The sequence below is a fragment of the Strongylocentrotus purpuratus genome, unplaced genomic scaffold (genome assembly GCF_000002235.5).
Source record: "Strongylocentrotus purpuratus isolate Spur 01 unplaced genomic scaffold, Spur_5.0 spur5_scaffold_13, whole genome shotgun sequence".
Taxonomy (NCBI): domain Eukaryota; kingdom Metazoa; phylum Echinodermata; class Echinoidea; order Camarodonta; family Strongylocentrotidae; genus Strongylocentrotus; species Strongylocentrotus purpuratus.
Window position 1 is genome coordinate 17,177,216 of NW_022145598.1, and position 20,656 is coordinate 17,197,871.

At 36.0% G+C, this 20,656-nt stretch overlaps 1 protein-coding gene across 1 annotated transcript; it reads left to right on the forward strand.

Moving 5' to 3' along the window:
• The first annotated feature begins 959 nt into the window (after positions 1 to 959).
• Positions 960 to 14,736, forward strand: LOC757204 (plexin-B). Its single transcript, XM_030983571.1, has 19 exons — positions 960 to 1,217; positions 1,816 to 2,004; positions 2,791 to 3,013; positions 3,984 to 4,126; positions 4,488 to 4,609; positions 5,051 to 5,116; positions 5,897 to 5,971; positions 6,504 to 6,570; positions 7,159 to 7,305; positions 7,795 to 7,948; positions 8,585 to 8,694; positions 9,214 to 9,313; positions 10,065 to 10,156; positions 10,920 to 11,009; positions 11,735 to 11,898; positions 12,274 to 12,421; positions 13,373 to 13,513; positions 13,910 to 13,987; positions 14,404 to 14,736. Exons 1-19 carry the CDS (start codon positions 960 to 962, stop codon positions 14,434 to 14,436), a joined length of 2,400 nt encoding a protein of 799 aa, XP_030839431.1. The 3' UTR covers positions 14,437 to 14,736.
• The last annotated feature ends 5,920 nt before the right edge of the window (positions 14,737 to 20,656 follow it).

Here is a 20,656-nt window from a genome sequence, read left to right on the forward strand (position 1 = left end):
AACTGGCGGGAGCCTTTTCAAATACTAAGAAAAATGGATCGTCTTGCTATTCTTAATCAATGTATTTTTTGGCAGATATCTTATACACAAAATGTAAAGAAGATATGTGTAAAGTTAATAGTTTATATTTTAATTGAGCGTGTAACGAGGTGTATTTTGGGTTGTGTGAAACTCTAGTGGGGACAAATAGACAACAGTGAACGAATGGACTGAAACTAAGTATTCTCAGTTGTTTCTAAATATCTCTCCACTTTACAATTCAGATATTGTTGTACATCTGTCCCCAGATAATCTTTTGAGTTTGTGGTCCATTCCTCAAGTGAGATTTTTAAACATAGCTGCGTTTATGCAGTTAAAATGTTCTTTCAATAGTCTGAAACATGTGATATTTCTTCTTTTGATACAGAGGAGGTCTCGATATCAAACTAACAGGACAAAGATTTGATGTCATCCAGGAACCCCGGATAATAGTTTCGTCACTTACAACAAATGCTAGTGACTCTGAGGTATGTATGTATTACTCTGCTCGTTTATGTCTGCTTATTGGCAAAGCATAAATGGTCTGCTAGTGTACAAATTGAAAACATATCATGCAATATTCAGACCGTCAACTTCCCAGGAATCGAAAGACCTCGAGAACGACAGTCGTCAAAACCCTTAGACAACTTCTTGAATCGTTTTCAGAGGGTTCGCTAAACTAACTATGTCGGTCTCGTAAACTGTCGGTCGTGTGGGATGATGGTCCCGTGGGATTCCGATCAACTGGGATGCCCCTTTTGTCACATGAATTTGACTTAATCGTACCGCTTGTTGTTTGGACGCTACAATCAAATTTCAATACTTATATTATTTTATGATTCATCTGGTACCGTGGAAATTAATAGCGAAACATTAAATCTTCTTCCAGTACAGGAAATTCGCTATTAATAAACGTTGATTTTTTAATTTTAATTCAAGACATGTCGATTTATGTTCCACAGCTCTGCAATGGAACAGAAACTCTTCTCATCTGTCCAACCCCAAGCTTTCCTGACAATGATATCTCTGCCAGAAGGAGACGAGCTACAAATGGCGTTATGACAGCAAATCTGACCTTTGACTTTGATGGATACATCGTCGATGGCGACATAATAGAGTACTACCCAGACCCTATGTACGAAAGCTTCATTGGACCAAACAGAATCTATGAAAGTGGAAACAGTCGGCTTGAGATCGCAGTGAGTCGTTCCCGTTTAATCTAAAATGTTTATTTTAATTATCGTTTCACACTTTTTCACGAATGAAACAGTGGATTTCTAGAAATGTATTTCTGTTGTCATAATTGTAAATCCATCGATTACTGACTTCTCCTATTCCTACAGGCTAAATACAGGAGCCAACGGGTTTCTGTAGTCAATGGATTATATTATGCATTACCATATGAGAGACTTGAAATCACTGTTTCCTCACCATGGCAAAATTAGTAACTTCGTTTATTCTGTATTTTGTCAAGTTTATATAATTTCTAAAGCTCCCATCCGAATCAACGAGTGTTTCCTGTCTTTATTCTTCCGTTAATGGTGACGATCGAGTAATATGAATAGATACCCTTCAATATTCGCCATCTGCCATCACTATTGAGAAATAACATTAGTAGAACTACCCCCATCTTAGGCTTAGCTTAACTCGTCAGCGATTGAAAGCAATGTACTGCTAGCAATATTATCACAAATATCGTGTATATTGTGAGTGTAATTTGTGTTTTCACTCATTGACAGTGTCTGCTAAACTCTATACACACTCTCCTTGCATTAATTATTTTCTTTTCATATCTAGGGAATGAATTTGGACTTAGCAAGCACAGAGGATGATATTCAAGTTTTGTTGGGTCCTGATGGAGTTTGTGATGTTGATGATCTTGATATTAATGTGTTGCGATGCCAGCTACCAAATAAGAAGCCTCAACCAGGAAACATCAATGGAACAGTGGAGCCTGGACCTACCCAAGATCTACCAGCTGTGACAGTATGTCAATTTACTTATCTGGCTAGTTTCATATCATCGTTTTACTACCACAAGATGTCTAACTTACTTATTTTCATAATTTGGGGAATGAATTTGTAAAAAAATACATTTTAAAGTCTAATCTAAATGTATGTATTTGTATTTTATTCGTATTTCAAAGAGAACTTTGGGATTCTCATTTTTAAAATGATTTTAAAATCGTAAACAAAGCTAATTTTCTTTACCCCTATAAAAACAATGTTGATAACTTATAAGGTATATACGTAGTGATGATTACGTCCTACCTTTGAGTAGTATATAGAAGAAATTCGTTAAATGAGTGTCAAATATTTAGTTCTACTTTCTATTGGGCACTAGTTTCAGGGTTTTTAAGGTTGTCTTCTTCGTTAAGGCTTGAGGTCGACGTAAGTTATGAGGGTGTAACACCACGAGTCAACGTTTCTCCTCTCAACTACCTAATGTATATTTCTAGATCATTATACCATAAATATGACATTAGGACAGTGTTGACAATTTGTGTACGATTTCATTCGTCTTTTTTATTTCCCTTGTCAAAATAGTCAAATTATAATGAAAGAGTTGAAGTTATTGGGACATTATACGGCTTGTAAATAACAAAAAAATCTCGATAGACTGGGAAAATTTGGAAAATTTACAGCACAAATTGATCTCTTTAAAATCTTTGAAGACTCTTACATTGAAGTAATCAAAGAATATCTATCTAATGTTACTGACACATGCACATGATGGTCAGAAGATGATAGATACCAATCAAATTAATTACAGGTTACCCATGGAAACTTGGTATTCTACCCTGGCTACGTAAAGTACTCTACGACGTCCATCAACATCGGTGCCATTGTAGGTGCTGTGATTGGGACCGCTTTGCTCATCCTCATCCTCGTCATCATCGGCACCATCATCTTTAGACGAAGTCATCAACGATTAAACAAACAAGTCCAAGTGTTTGAAATGCTGGAGAAGAAGATTCAAGACAGAGTGGAAACTGGTAAAGTTGAAATCTCTCATTGTTTGTGAGAAACGCTATCCTTTTTACTGTAACGGAATAATTCTACACCCAAGGATAACATTCATTCGTAATAAATGATTGTATTATGACAATAATACATATTTGGTGTTTTTCAATATCGTAATTACTGTCGCAATGATCTTTGATGACGCAATCCGATCTTTGCAAATAATTGTTTAAGTGGGTCTTGCATTTCCCACCAACATGTCTCTAAGCTCGAGGACCATTTGTGGACTCTCAATCCAAGAAATAGCGTAAGAAGTAACCTTCCTCTCATTGTTCTACGTGTTGATTCATGTGGTTGGGATTAGGTAAGTGATTTCGAGCGACATCTTGCAATCAATTAATGCTAAGTTCACACCAACGCCGAATTGATGGCGAATTAAATCGGCGAGCAAGGCGGCGGCAAAGCGTAACAAAGCTTAATTAAAGCGTAAAGACCGTAATAGAGCGTGAGAAAGCTTTGAGCAACTCGGGACATTCGGCAAGAGCGCCAACATTTTTTAAACTGTTTAAAAATTTGAGGCGATCTGTCACGAATTGCGTAAAGCGGGGAGAGTGTATTAAAGCTTATCAAAGCGTCACAAAGCGTATGAAAGCTTAACAGAGTTTAACAGAGCTTGGTTCAAAGCGGTGACCCCACTTTGTACGCTCTGTCACCAATTGACACGCTTTGTCAAGATGTCAGAGCATAACATATCTGAGGAGATCGTGAGATTTTTTGAAAAGTAAACAAAAATGACGCCGAATTGATCGCCGATTTAAAGCGCGACATTCGGCGTCGGTGTGAACTGATAATGCATAATGCACTGATAACGCACCGACGCCGAATGTCGCGCTTTATATTGAAGGAACATGTATGTTAAAATGGGCAAATCTATCCCAAAATTTGTAGTATTTGGATATTATTGATCGATTATTTTACTCTTGTTTAATATGTTTGTTGCAGCTTTTCATGAACTACAGGCTGACATGTCTGAAGTAGAGGAACAAATCAGCCATCTTGGTGTACCCTTTGTGAATGCACTTGATTACTCCACGAATATGCTCTTTGCAGGACTGGCTGTTTTACCACCAACCACGGATCCTGAGGTATATATTTATTCATTTTAATGTGGCCTATTATCTTGCCAAATGACGTTAGAGTCGGGTTGAGATTCAGCTGAGCACAGAGCCATCTACTACAAGTTGTTTGGAAATGTCTGAATCCCAATCGATTTAATTATTGCTTGGAAATTTATTTACGGTGAGATATAAACCACATGTCTATGGATTTCAATACCATCAACATTGAAGAAAGGAAAAAAGATGATTGGAATGGATGGATTTGCGAATGGTCTGTAATCAGAACCTCTTTCGACTGCTCATCTTCAAAGTCTAACCAAACGTTTTGAATGAATAACATAAGCTTTGCTATTTTCTCGATTATATTTACCATGTTTTTCTTCTGCAGTACATGAACTCTGACCTAGAGACTGCAATGATCATGTTCTCTAGACAACTCGGCAATCCTGATTTCTTGACTAATTTCATCAAGCAACTTGAAGAACAAAGAAAACCCAAGAGACGGGATAGGTTTGTAACAATCTAGTGCTCTTTAGATTGCCCAAATCATTATGTTATTGATGTTATGAAATGAAGAAAAGGGGTTCTATCTGTATATGTTTGTTAGTCCTTCCACCCTTATGTCTTATGAATATATAGCATCCATTCTTACCCCTGATGTTGTGTTCCATTCTCTGCCTGTCTGTCTTCCGTTTGTCTATTTGTATATGTTTCTCTGTTTCTTTCTTTCACTCCCTCTCTATCTCCTCGTACCTTTATCTTCTCTCTTTATCTTATCTTTTCGTTTTTTCCCTCATTGTCTCTCTCTCCATCTTATTTGTTGATCACAACTTTTTCGTTTACAATTATGTCTACGATATATTATTAGTAATCAAACAATGCACAAATATGAAGAAGAATTAAAAAAAAGAGAGACTCTATTGAAGAAGTCTTTCTTTTGGTCTATCATAGAGTCAACATCGCCTCATTGATTACCGCCCTCTTGGTGACTGAAGGAAAGTTTGGATATTTCACAGAGTGAGTACAATATATCAGTTTCATAGCTTATGATAGCTCTTACAGATACAAAGGTGTGATTGGTCTACAGCTCGTCATGTGATATCTACTGCGAGGATCGTAATTTAACATATTTCACTCCCGGTCATTTTACTCGATCATTTGTCGATGGTTATATTGACCATAGTTATGATCAAATGGGTACATACTTATAATACTGTACCTACAGTATTCTTCTATAAATTGTGTATTATATTGAAAGTTATTTTCAAGCTTACTTATATACAAAGAATCCATAGAATCAAGAGAATAGACATGTCATCATCATTACAATTCAAATTGCTACCGAATACTATACCAATTGCAATATATATGTAGAAAGTATGAAAAATAGAGCTATTTTTATATGGAAATATCCTCAAAAGGGCAGTTTGCTGAAAAGGGTTTTGAGCACATAACCAAATTATAAACTCATGCAACTTTGACTGACTCACTTTGCCAACTGATATTCGCCAGAAAATGTATCTAATTTTGGACTCATGAAAGCAAGTTGATGGCAAGATGAATTATAGAAGAATGTAGCTGTTGTAGACGACATTAGAAAGAGAGTCATGAACATCACAAACATTATAATTGAAATGACACTCAGCCTTTCATTTTGATAGTGATTAGAATAGCGATAATTTCAGTTGAAAGTTTGGACTATTCATTTGTATTTTCTTATTTTTCTATACCATGTATTGTCTTACATCTAATGACGAAAGAAATGTGTGATATTTGTATTGGTCTATTTCTTGGCAGAACTCTGTTCAAGCTCTTGGAAGAAAGTATCGAGGAGGGTGCAGAGAGCGGTAGAGCAAGATCACTCTTCAGGAGGTTCGACACATTAAGAAGTTTTTAATTAGTAATATTTCAAATTAAAGATTATCACGATCGCAAAAAAACTGTTTAAAAAAAAAGAAGATTAATGTGATATCAATAGCATTGCCCTTAAGTTGATTTTTCTAAACTCATTGCAATCGTGTTGTTTAAAAAAAGTAAATATAATGTGTAGGTTCAAAAGAGTATACTGTGTAGGTTGCCTGAATTGATAAAACTATTTTGATATCTTATTGAATATCATTTCAATATGTTTGTCTTTTACATAATAACTATGACTCACTCTTTTTATAACCTCGCAAAATGTAGCATTAGCGGGAATTTTTTGTCAGATATAAAACACTCTTATTTCTTCAAAGGAAAGAGCACGTTTCTTTAATATACAGTCTTTAATGTCTCTATTTGTAGTACTAATGTCTGAACCTTTTTTCTTTTGTATCTGCTGTGATGTATTTGAATTAAAAAAAAAATCACTTTAAATCACGATTTAGCAACCGTGTTGAATATATATTTTATTTTATTTGTTCAGGACTGAGACCATCGTTGAAAAGCTCCTTTCCAACTGGATCTCCCTCTGCATGTATCAATATCTGAAGGTAATTAAAGTTAAACAGTTCATTACAATCTATTAATAAGAATACGCTCTTACATATAGAAAAGTAATACCAAACCCGCTGTGATCACGATGATGGTAATATTCTTCAGACATGGGATCAAACTAAAGAACAAAAAATACTTTCAAATTATGCGTAATATCAGTGACGGTACAAAGTGAAACGGTTCATCCTCATGATGCATTTTAAATGAATGCCAAAATCTAGTCTAAACAGAATTTAATAAATTATTGTAGTCATGTCATTTGTATATATCACAAATTATCAATGCTCTCAAATCTGATTGAACGATGCGGGTCAAATCAAATTAATTCAGATATCGTGCATAACGTTTTCAAAACATCTACTACTAATTGTGAATTTTGCAACAGTATTCCTCACATTTAACGAACAACATCAGGTATAATAGTTAATTGTGTCATGTCATACTTCAAAAAATTACAGAACGAAAATTTCGTAATGTAGCGTAAACTCCATTAATACCGATTTGTTTTTGCTTCCAATGTTACCCATTTATTTTTATGGATCTAATTGTGTTCTCCGCGTTGTATATTTGAATAAAAAACACAGAGGCAAGTGGCTGAATCTCTGTACCTGCTGTACCAATCCATCAAGATTCAGGTTGAGAAAGGACCTATTGATATCACCACTGGACAGTCTGTCTTTTCTCTGAACTTTGAATGTCTCTTGGAAGAAGAGGTGGAGTTCAACGAGTTGGTAATTTAGCTTTTTAATTGTATCTGAGAAGAAGGGAAACAAAATCGATTCTACACTTCACTGTATTAAACTTGCGACTGATATTTTTAGGTTCATAATGTATCACGATGATGATGACTTTCAAACAAGTCAATTTGAAAGTTAAGGCATTGTAAAAGGCAAATATTGCATTAACAATGGTTAATTTAGACTTGGAGGGAGAGAGAGAGCGAGTTATATACCCGATTCCTTAAAAATGACCATTGGTTGTTGTTGATGAAAATGGTGATGTAAAAACTATAAAGCTTGCGAAATCAACGTGGACAAATACAAAATTACGGTACAAATAGTACGTTTTTTTAAACGATAATGTGAATGCAGGACCTGTAACAGACATAATAAATGGTTATATCATGTCGTTTAGACTTTAAAAGCGTACGAGAGAGACTTACTTACTGATAATTGATAAAATGGCTCATACTCATCGATCATTTTGGAATAATTTCACAGACCTTGTCAGTAGTGGGCAGGGACAGGCACCATAAGTACTACGTCAAGGTTCTAGATGTTGATTGCATGACTCAGGTCAAGCAGAAGATACTGGACGCTGCTTACAGGAACAGCCACATTGTACAACAGAACAGAGCTCATGAGATGGATCTTCGTGAGTATGCCATTGATCCTCGGCTTTCTTAAAGTTTTCAGAAACCTTAAGCCACTACAGAAGGGGGCTTACAGTCCTCATTAGTACATAGGATAGAATAGAATAGTATCGCAAAGATAGGATCCCCTGATAGGCGCCCCTGTTATATATGAATTTATACGCTAGTCTCTCTCGCTTTGTTCCCTTAGCTTCCGATTATTTTGTCAGATTCTGGCTCTCTGTTTATTATTGCTAACATTATGCTTCCTTAAATGCAAGACAAATAAATTTAACATGTTTGCATCATGAGGAAAGTAGTCACATTTCTAAAGCGCATACTATTACGGTTCTAAGCGCTTCTCGTGTAGTTATTAGTACCTCAGTCACTGGATTCAATTGCTGATCTGCATATGATAGTGCACACGCTCTGCTCCATGGGGAGTATTCCAGCCGACCACATCTACGTTCGCATCTTACCGGGTGCTTTTTAAATACATCGATGGATAGTTTAAAGTCTTGACAAAGGACATTAGTGCCGTGACAAAATTCTAACCGCAAACCATGTGACACCTCGACAGTATTTTAGCTCCTACTTATGCATTCATGTAAATCACTAGATGTAAACCTGACATCAACATCTTTTTGTTTTTTTCATAGTGTGGTACCATCCCGGTGGGGAGGAGAGAATCCTGAAAGATCGAGACGAATTGAACAAAACCATTGGGAACACCAAGGGTTTATTCATCAATACAATCAAGACTTACGGGGTAAAGAAATACTACAACTTTTATAGCGCTATGTTACCGTACACATCCGGGTCCCAAGCTGGAGAAAACAATCACAAATTTGCCATCGACTGTTTCACATCTGCAATGTCTGCCGACCTTTTTGTGACGAGGGTTTGGGTAACAAATCCATACTCCCTCTAGTGGTGAACCTGTTCACATGGTAGATAGAAGATAAATATATCTCCGGATGATATTGTTTAAATACGATTTCCTTTCTTTTTAGCATGATGATGATTGTTTATGCTCCAAATTATTTCGTGTTTCGGATTAAGAATTACTCTTTGTTCCTGTCATAACTAGTATATACAGAAATTGGTTCCAATTGATATCAGGATGCCATTTGCAGGTCTTTAAAATGATCTACACAAATGAATAATCACTGAGTCTCAAAAAGACTTAATTCAGAAAACAGAAGATGTTTGTTTATCATATACGACAGTGGTCTTGCCGAAGCTAATGCGACTTCATGATAAGGTTTTGTTTATTATAATTATGCAGGTATCTGATGGGTGTCAAGTAGCTCTGATTGTCAAGTCATCAATGAATGAGACAGGGACGTATCAACCTGTTACCCCAGGGGTACAACTCTTCCAACAATGTAGGTTACTGGTATAAAGAGAGAGGCACATCAGTGGCGTATCCAGTAAAGGATGCAGCCGTCAAAATCTGCCCTTCTCCGGTTGAATGTTCAGATCAAGGCAACACGCCCCCAAAGGAAAAAAAGGCACATGATCATAACACCTTTATGTATAGTTCCCCCATTATTTCAACCCTTCTCCGGGTTTGGGCAAGAATGTGCATCCACCGTTTAGCATTTTCTAGAAACGCCCCTGCATACTATTTTGATTAATCAATATGAATCAAGCATCAGAGACAGTAGTAACAGTCCTAAGTAGCGTATTCATCTACTATATCCCCACCCCTCCGTCATGTATGTAAGAATACAAGTCGCAAAAAGGAGCACTTTTCTATTCGTTACTTCTCACAATGCCGCTAACACCCTCCACCCTTTTGTAATTGAATTACAAATATAAAATCTTGAATTTACTTACAAAATATTCTACGTAATGTACATGGGCATCTGGTAAGTTTGGAAGCTTTTGTTTTTTCCCGGCGGGTCGATTCCAGGAGCAGTTTTGTAATGTTTTCAATGCACAGTGAATGGATTTATTTGGCATGTGCAATTGAACGAGGTACATGCATTTCACAAAACATTATTTTATGATACTATAGGCCTCTTTCATAATACACTATTTTATGAAACATAACTTCAAATGATACAAAATGCTACATTTTCATGACGCATTATTTCATAATGAATTACTTTAGACAATAAATTATTCCTCTAGACCAAGAACATGCTGGTCCGGATGATGTCCGTGATAGAGACTACATTCGAATCCGGACTATGGAAAGTGGCGGAACTCGGATCATGCACTTGGTAAGAATAATCATTTTGCTAGCTGTCATCAACAAGACATTAGCAGAAGACTGACGAATGTTAAGATGTTAATACAGGAGATAACTGTAAGGCGGACAATAGGATAGAACAAGGGTACATGACAGAACGCGAAGGAGGTGCATAGCCACCAACACGTTCCGAAGGGACGGCACTAGATGATGATGAACAGAAGGGATAGGCAATTGCCTGAAGAATCGCGAACAAGTAAAAAAAATTGTGTGTTTGTATATTTAAGGTATGCCATATTGGGGTTGTACAAAATATAGGGGTGCTGATTTTGTTCACCCCAACCCTCCTCATAAAACCCGTATAAAACTCGCCAATGATTTTAATGCGAGACATTTCTTTAAAGAATATATTATGCACACATACTGTTAGGTATCGAGAGCACAATTATTTAACGAGTGAAAAGTCTGCATACCTCAGCTTTGCGTATGTGGATGGAAAAAATAGACAATTTGGCCCATTTTCTTTTCTTTGTCTTTTTTAGTTCTTAGTTCACGAGAGATTGTGCACTCTAGTTCAAATACAGTAACTAACAAAACTGCTACTTCTTCCCATTTGTTAAAGAAAACGTAGATATTGCGTTAGATATCGTTCATTAGAATGTATAGAACTCGAATAATTGAAAGGTGTCTTTAATTTTGATAGTATTTACACTATTCTGTGACCATTCTAACATCTATGAGAATTAAATAATATTCACTATCCGAAAATGTGCTTGATCTTTTTTACCGTTTAGGTTGCCGAGAACCAAATGCCCACAGAGAGCAGTACATCTCTGACCAAGCTGGATCGTGAATTCTTAGCACCGCGTTTGCTGGTTACTAAAGTAGGAAAACTTAATGCTTTGTCACCAGATTTATCTTTTCAAGCTGTATTTATGTATGTGTGTTTACACGAGCCACACAAAAGCAAACAATGGCTTTCCTTAAATCTCAAATTCAACTCGAAATCGTGAACACATTTTTTAATATCATACAAATGACAAAGACATAACGTGATCATGATTATTATTTGTTTTAAATTTATTATTATCTCTTCTTACCAGAAAACGATTCAGACTCGCCTTGATGAGTTCTTTGCATGTGGCTTTCCTTAAATCTCAAACTCAACTCGAAATCGTGAACATATGTTAAAATATCATACCAATAACAAAGACATAACGTGATCATGATTATTAACAAAAATATATATATTATTTTCATTTGTGTTAAACCAGAAAACGATTCAGACTCGCTTTGATGAGTTCCTTGCCTGTGGTTTTCCTTAAACCTCAAACTCAACTCGAAATCATGAACACATTTTGTAATATCATACCAATAACGAAGACATAACGTGATCATGATTATTATTTGTTTTAAATATATTATTATCATTTTCTTACCAGAAAACGATTCAGACTCGCCTTGATGAGTTCCTTGCCTGTGGCTTTCCTTAAATCTCAAACTCAACTCGAAATCGTGAACACATGTTAAAATATCATACCAATGACAAAGACATAACGTGATCATGATTATTACAAAATATATATTATTTTCATATCCTTAATACCAGAAAACGATTCAGACTCGCCTTGATGAGTTCCTTGCCTGTGTCTTCAAGAAGCCCGCCGAAACACCACTCACCATCAAATATCTCTTTGACTTCTTCGATAAGATGGCCAATAAGTACTGCGATGAGAAACCCGAGGAGATTGCTGAAGCATGGAAGAGTAACAGGTATTTGAATTGGCTGGGTATCCACCGTTTAGGGTGGAACCAGCGGGCATCGCTCCCGCCTCCTGCTCTCCCCATTTTCGGTGCGATATAAGACTAAGTGGCAAATGTTGATGATATTGGTGATATGTTGCGAAATTCATTGAGGGTACCTCACCCCCCCACCCCTGCTTCTAGTCAAAGTTAGTCAGGTCTAGCTTAGAGGGGCGCCAGTAATTGCCTGCTGATCAGAGTATTAGTACAAATAGTCGAATTATCAAGGTGATTGTAGTGTCACCTTATTTACATGCGCACTGCCCATTGATTGATTCGTGAAAGTCTTTAAGATCGATTTATTCGTTTTTTTTTTTAATTACATCATTCCTTTCCCATTCTCAGTCTACCACTACACTACTGGATGACTACATTGACGCATCCCTCCTACGTCTTTGACATGCGTCAGTCACGGTCTGCTGACCAGAGCGTTTCGGTCTTGGCTAACATGCTGGATAATGCCTGCAAGAAAATCCGCTCAGAGAATACACAGGTCCGTATAGAAATAGACAAGCTGAAGTAGTCATTCTTCATGTGTATTGGATCATTATTCGCCAGACATATTCAAATTCTTTGTCCTACCCAAAGTAGTTTGTTGGAAGATTTCTTATCAAATTTACGTTCTTCAAACACGTAGACTGACAGCTTTGTATAAGGGACTTTTAGATGTGCACGTCGACATAATGGACTACTACGTGTGACGTCCTTTTCAGGCACCGGCATCGGCTTAAAAGGACGTCACATTGCCTGAAAAAGACGTCACACGTAGCAGTCCACTATGTCGACGTGCGAATCTAAAAGTCCCTATTGTCAATGGCAGTCACGGCCTCCTTGAAGGCAGACGACTTTTATCAGATCAATGTCTTCTTTTTTTAAAAGTGATTAGTCATAACAAAACATTTTAAAATGTTTTTCCTAAATGAGTGATAATCAACTGAAACCTACATATTTCAAAAACATAGTGAACATATAAATGTGTAAATTGTCAACATACCGCGCATATCATTCAAATTTTGTTTCTCTTATGTCTATTAAGTGAACTATACAAAAAGACAATCACAGGATATTCAACAATATTAAAACATAAAATCGGGCCAGATTTTCCAAAGTACAGCAACAACAAAACGAAGAAAAACATTTGAATGAATAAGACATACAGCCAGGTCTGACTGGAGTGATAGCTTGTAAGTTTCCAACAACATGTTTGTTTATATTCCGTATGTATAAAATTGGCAATATTGATTAGTGTAGTTTCAACTTCAATTTGATCTGGAGACTCCCAATACCGGTATATTGTTTACTATCAAAGATGCAAGCATCATAACTTTCAGTTGATAGTAATTATTAATAACAACAGACAAAGCAGAATTCACAGTGCAACTACTTTATGAAGTCTGTTTGTAAAAAGTTTACCATTAAACTGAATCTTTGAACCCTCTTTTAGGAGTCTGCCCTCAATCGGGTCCTGTTTTACAGGGATCTTCCAGGCCACATCAGAACCATCGGTGAATACTACGAGAACATCAAAGGGTTGCCGCCACCAACGACAGAAGAACTCCAGGAGGATTTCAACAGAATTACACAGGTGCTGATTAATTGTTGCACTTCTTTAACTTTCTACTGCTTTGCTCGTAGCCATATTCCTTCAACAAACGACACATCCAAACTGATATTTTTCTATGACAGTCTCTTTGCCTATTGATCAGAAAGCTTCATTAGATGTATAGTATATATACTGATAAACTAAAGGTAGCTCAACCATGGGCACTGAAAGTGTAACAAATGAACACATTTTTTAATACGCCGTAGAACTACAATGTATATTATTTTGTATTAATTGTTTTGATGAATGTATTCCTCATGAATTAAGAATTGTTGGCTTGACGTAGAAACATGGCTAGTCTCCTTGCATGACAACATGATACAGACTATATTGGAACTAAATAGCATTCCTTTGTTTGTCTGTTTGTTTTTTCTTTAGGACTTTTCTGGTCTGTTCAGTCGAGTGGCGACCCTCAGCAAGTTGTATGACTTCACATCTCATGACACAGGTCCTCTGGTTAGTAGGCCGATGATTACTTCATGAATGTTTAGCAAAAGTCAGGAATTCTGTTTAGGTGTTTGGTATAATAATATTGGATATTTATATAGCGCACATATCCACCATGCATGGTGCTCAAGGCGCTCCAACTATTACCCCGGCTCTGCTAGGCTGCCGATTTCGGCGCTCACAGCATTTAAGGAATTCTTTCCTACCGGTACCCATTTAACACCTGGGTGGAGAGTGGCAAATGTAGATTAATATCTACAGACCTTAAATGCTCCGCTTGAACTTACCCTCTTCCTTCTTTCTCCCTTCTCTCTCTCTCTCTCGTTTTTATTTCTAGATCTTTTATGATGCTACCAATGTTATTTCGTCATATTGATTTTGTATTTTGATGCTTGTATTTTCTATCATTTCCCCCTTATCCACAGTTGGATTCGATCACAGAGCTGATGCCAAACTAGAGCCTTAGTCATCATCGCACTTTCCAAGCTCTCCTCGTGGTTCATGGAACTACATCGTGATTACGACTTCAAAATGCTTGTATCCAGATGGACTGTCAAAAAGGCGGCAACATTGTGTATAATACAGGAAAATATTGATACTCAGATTTTTGCTCTTTAGTTTTATAAATGCAAAGTACTTTAAGTTTACTAAGGTGATGTGGAAATAAATGTTTAATTACACTAAGTAATCGTTGTGTATTCTAACTTCAGTAAAACAGTTACCATTTCAATTCAAGTCGTATTCTTTTTTCACAGTTTGCTATTGTTTAAAAATTGTAATATCTCCTATGTTTATATATATACATAGTGTAGCCTATATATAGTTTTGGTAAGCCTACTAAACAAAATCGTCAGATTTCCTTTGGTTTTGTTGATTATTAGAAAACAATTAAAAATGTTGAGTGTTTTTCGATTTTTGTCTCTTTTCCTCCCATTTGGTGTTAGATAAGGCTAACAATTTGGTTACATTTAATTTAGATTACCTAGCCGTTTATATCGAAATTACATTTTTTCCTCACGCTGTCAATACAAATTTGAATCGTATCTTTACACATGTGTCATAAATGAACGACTTTCTAGAATAGACTACATTGTTCAAGTGACTCCAAATGCCCTCAGATCGTTTACACATAGGGCAGACCTAGTCCACACTTCATGCATCATAGAATAGTCATCATTCTAGAAAGCCTGTTGTTTGCCCTCTTGGGAAGAATAATTCCAGCTGCGTTCCATTGAATGTCCTGTCTGTGCACAAATAAACAATGATTATTTTTATCAGCACATATCCAGTATTCGTCTTGGTTGGTTTTACAATTTTTGTATGAATAACGTTTATCTGCCTAAACTCACCTTATAGCTACGAACTGGCTTATTGATATTTCTCTATAAAAAAAGGGCTGAGACTACACATGTATTATGTTTTTATCAAAATAGCGGATTGATACCCTTCCGTTTAATACAAATCCCTGGATGTTCATGATTCCAATGCATTATCTTATCAGTATAAATCCTAAACATGAAAGCGTATGCGAATAATTTTGTAATGGTTGTTTTGGTCTTAAATTTGCGAAGAAAATGTTTACATAAGGAAATGTAAAGTTAAAGATACTTCGTCCAAAAATAGAATTTATTCTAAAATACATTAAAGAGAAGGATGAGTTCTGGGAAGAGGTGAACAACAATTTGTGAGCATTTTCATTGTTATTATGCAAATGTGGAAGAACATCAGAGACAAAATGCTCCCTGTAAAGCATGGCTCTTCAAATGCCTTAACATTCTAAATATGACAGGTAAGAGCTTAAAAATGAGGACCTCGGTTTTTGGCCACACATTTGTGTAGTCCCATATACATCTTTCTGAGTACAGTGCTTTAAATATTAACAAAAATTATAAACCAAAGAGTTGATATTCTAGTATGGTATGCCAATATTAGGTAGATCTAACTGGGAGAAATATATCTTTCTAAAGTTAACTCTCCCATGAAGCACCGAAGCCATGTAATCTCTGTATTGACTGAATTATACATGCGAATGAAAATGCATGCTGCAACGGTGCAGCATTTTGTGTATACAAATTTGCTCTACTGTTTTGAGGTGTCGTTTTTAGTTATCAAAAGTGGTGCATGCATTGTAGTTTTCATTAATAAGTTAATGTTTTCCTTATGATCAGTCTTTCATTTAATATTTTTACGAATAGATTTGCTGTACATATCAAGCGAGGGAATGTCAGAAAAAAAGAACTATTGTGTTTTCAGATTAATTGTACCTTAGATTAAAAGCATGTATTCAGGAAAAACTGTTCGTTTTCTGAGAACAAAGGATTAACCAAAATCTGAAAATAATCTAGAAAAGTTAAGAAATTTTTCTTGATCAAGTTTTAAAAATGCTCAGGAATTAAACTAAATAACAATCATGAATATTCCTTTTAAATTTCGCATTTCCCTCTTGTTTGTTTCTCTTGCTTTATTTCTCTTCTTCCTTCTGTTTCCATTCCCCTTCCTGTATTTCTCTGATCAGCCTCTATCTCTCTTTCTCTCTCTCTCTCTCTCTGTATGTCTATCTCTCTATCTGTATCACCTTTTCTGTCTTCAAAGAAAAATTTGGTGTATTTTATCTATAAAATGAGCTGCTCTTCTGTTGTCATAATTGGGTGATAATTAATAATAATAAAGTATCGATTATAACCAGGGATTCTGTGATCCACTTTGTTCATTTCTTTGTGTAAACTGAGTTAGTAGGCACCAATCTTGATGGCTAGCTGAATGACATAAATGAGATCACAAAGCAGTTTGAATGACTAAAGAATAAAAACAGTAAAATAATACAGGATATTATGTTTTAGTTTCAGTTTCAAGTTTTATTTCTGCATTTTCCATAAACAATAACAAAAATAACAATGAATACATTTTAGCAATATAATGATAAGTAATACAAGTAGTAATTCACAAATAAATAAATATAAATAATCAATAGTACAATTAATCGTATTTGAAAAGAAAGAAAAGGGGGAGAATGCAGAAGACCGATATCGTAAGCAGAGCTTGAAATGATACCGGCCTTACAAAAGGAGAAGAGGAGACAGGAAGAAAGAGCGGGTGAAGTGAGTGCTGTGCAAAGTGAAGAGTGCACTGCGCGAGCTCCTCAATCTAATTATAATTTGAACCATTAACTTTGTATGTAATAATCATACATGTAACATGTAAACATATAAGATATATATGAGAAATAAAAAATTATAACATAGTAGCAGGACATAAGATATCTTCGTCTTGTTCAACTGGATATGTATTCTGACAAATAAAGCGCTTCACTTTGCTAGGCAATAGATAATACGTTTATAATCTATTCTAAAACTACGTTATCCAATTCAATACGGCAGTATGGTAATTATGCAATAGACGGCACTACTAATAATAAATGCATCAATATTATTGTACGAGCAAGACCATTTTCATTATTTTCGGTTCACTTCAAATAGATTGATCAATATAGGTTAGTTTAGAATAGGTATATGGGAATCAGGCGCGGATCCAGGATTTCTTAGAGGGGGGGGGGGGGGGGGGGGGCCAATTCTTTTTTCTTTTTTTGCTCCCGCAAATTTGAAAATCGCGCCTGCCGAAATTTCGCTTTGTTGGGGGGGGGGGGGGGGTAGTGAGCACTAAATTTTGTTGGGGGCCGGTGGCACATGCCCCATGTGCCCCCTCTAGATCCGCCACTGGGAATATGTAAAGGGAGAGCATGAAGGTCACATGACTGCTAAACAGTGTTCCAGTACATAATACATTAAGATTGTATATCGCAAAAAATCTAAAATGATAATAATGATAATAGTAATAAATTATGACGATAATACTAATAATTATAATAATAATACTAACATCAATAATAAAAATTAAAAAAATGAATATATACTTTGTAGGATATTATATGACTGGTAGGCGAAAGTATCGAAAACATCCTTACTATAAATATATCCGGGTATAAATAAATGCCTTGATATAATTGTACTTATATTATGGAACTCTCGTTACGATATTTAATTCTCTTCTTAAAATACGTGACCTAACCACTTGTTTTGTTGATGTTTCCCTTTGTAGGCGCCCCCTTTTTCTAGAAAGTGCCCTTTTTTATTTGTGCCCTCTCCCTATTTTGAAAGACGCTCCGCCAAGGTGTGGATATACGGGGGGTGGGGGGGGGGGGGCGACGGGCCCAGCCCCCTGAACTTTTTGTTGTTGTTGTTGGTTAAATTAAAAAAAAGGTTTATATAATTTGTAAGTTAGTGTTTACACCCCCCCCCCGCCCCTAAGCAAAAATAACGGTCTGCGCGATTTTCAGATTTCCGGGGGCAAAATTGAAAACAAAATTATGCTCATTACCCCCGTTCTTATAACTCGGTTAAAACGCTTCATAGCAACCTCCGTATCGATCTATTATTTGCCATTCGGTTAAATGTAATTTTGGGTACGGTCTCTTTTCGGTCCCATCGATGTAAGTGGGGTACACATCTCAAAACCCGACCTCCATACCGACCGATTCTTACCCTAGTCTGTACGCACAGAATCTTATTTGACATTTGAACACAATTTTTAAAAGCCTTGAGCAGGGCCTAGCTCTGTCATTTTTTGGCTTTGTCCGCAACACCTGAAGTACAGAGTCATTGTACTTTGCTCTCAGCCTAGTCTATCAGTGCAGATATAGTTACGCATTGCGAATATACATGGGTTTGTGCCTGCACACTATCTTTTGGTCATTGGAGGGAGGTCATATAATTGTTTGATCGTTCTGCTGTCGGTCTGGCGTCGGTCTCGTTGGTGTGACCGGTCTCTCAATCATAGCCATGCATGTCCTAACGTAGAAATGTTATGCGGCATGTATACAAAGTCATAGACTGTATCATGATTAAGAAGTAAAAATATAACAATGTTAGGCAATTTACCAAAGTGAAAAAAAGAATTTGAACAACGTGAGAATGAGGATTAGTTCCTTTCCTCATCTTGAGATAAGGCACGTTTCTAGATTCTCCTAACATTTTGATGCGTTAAGTTGTTGGGTTACTTTTCCGACGATTTAAAAACCTCCTCTAAAATATTTTGTTCTGTGACTTCCTGCTCATCCCTATTCGAAATTTACTGAATCAAGCATAAATATAGAAAATCTTGTTTGACAAAACAGCAGGAAATAGATATGCATATTTAAAATCAAAGGCAGGCAACCGACCGCTATTATACACACACAAAACAAAATCAAAATACAAATGTCAGCATCCTTCCGGTCTATTATCACAAAGAGCGAGTATGTGATGAATAGAACAAATCGCTTTACAAAATATTAATTACCATCACCTGTACAAATATATATATATATAATTAATGCATATCATACAGCATTCCTGAAACTGGAGGCTATATAAACATGCAATCACATGTCTGATCACAGGTAGAGGAGACAATACAACCCACTTTATGGTTCCAAGGGTCACATGAATCGATGTTAAATTTTGTGTAATTACGTCAGAATATCTCCCACGATGGAGGTATTTGACTTCAGATCATGCCAATAGTTATTCACTCATCTATGACATATTTTTCTATACCTATTCAACGGCGCTGTTGATCGCTGCCTTGAACTTTTGCGAATGTCATGCAAACTACATTTAAAGGAAAATGCAACCTTAAAATACAACTACTTTAAAAGAGAGCATTAACAACCACAGAAGCATATCAGTGAAAGTTAAAATAAAATCGGACAAAGCAGAATCAGAATTTTTGAAAGTAGTCATTACTATAGCAATTGGCACTTCAAATTGGCTTAATCGGTTTTATCACTGTGATGTAGTGTCATATAATTTTCCTATTTGTTTCAACACACAAAATGACTAAAATGTCGTTTTCAGTTGAATATGTTGCACTCATGAGGGTCTTTTCTTTTTTGTGGACCTATGATAATATTTATATAATATGCATGCTTATCAATTTCCATTTTCATGTTTGATCTTTTTAATACAAAGTTGCCTCTTATTTTAAAAGGGTAGTCTAACCTTATAGAGCAAGCTACTCCACGAGACACAAAAGGTGACAAAAGGTGACAATTTTGACAAGGTCAAATTTCATTTTCTTTTGTGTGCAGTAAAGTTTGGAATAGATTGCATATCAATGTCAGACTAACAAGGTATATCACAGGTGTTGCCTATCATTAGTTACTACAAATCTCTCTATTTACATATGACCTTTGTTGAATAGGGCTCATTCCATTACGGTGTGGGAAAAATGAAATGTAGGTTTGTATTTTTATCAACTTACCCATTATCAAATCACACGCATATCATTTTATGCCTGCATAGATAAGTTACCACTCAATCAAATGAACAGGAAAGTAGGAATGCTTATTCAAATACTGAATATTGCTCCTGTATATAATAAAAATAGAAACGCTTACTGTTAAGGAATGGTACATTCTAAAAGCGGAAGTACTGTTACTTTAATCGAAGCATGTTCAGTAACTGTTGCAGATCGACATATGATCAAACCTCTTCATCAGATTGTTGATAATTGCCGATTCTACCTGACATTAATTTTGCCTTCTGTTGAAACTACCACTAAGGGTGAGTACTTATTGACCATTGATATTTGGATATTGAAATGACTTTCACATTTTCTGCAAATTATGAAAATTCACTACAG

Coding starts and splice junctions, on each gene's coding strand:
- LOC757204 (XM_030983571.1), top strand. CDS start 960: ATGTCGATTTATGTTCCACAGCTCTGCAATGGAACAGAAACTCTTCTC. Junction 7,949..8,584: donor AGCTCATGAGATGGATCTTC/GTGAGTATGCCA, acceptor TTTTTTTCATAG/TGTGGTACCATCCCGGTGGG. Junction 13,988..14,403: donor CTCATGACACAGGTCCTCTG/GTTAGTAGGCCG, acceptor CCTTATCCACAG/TTGGATTCGATCACAGAGCT.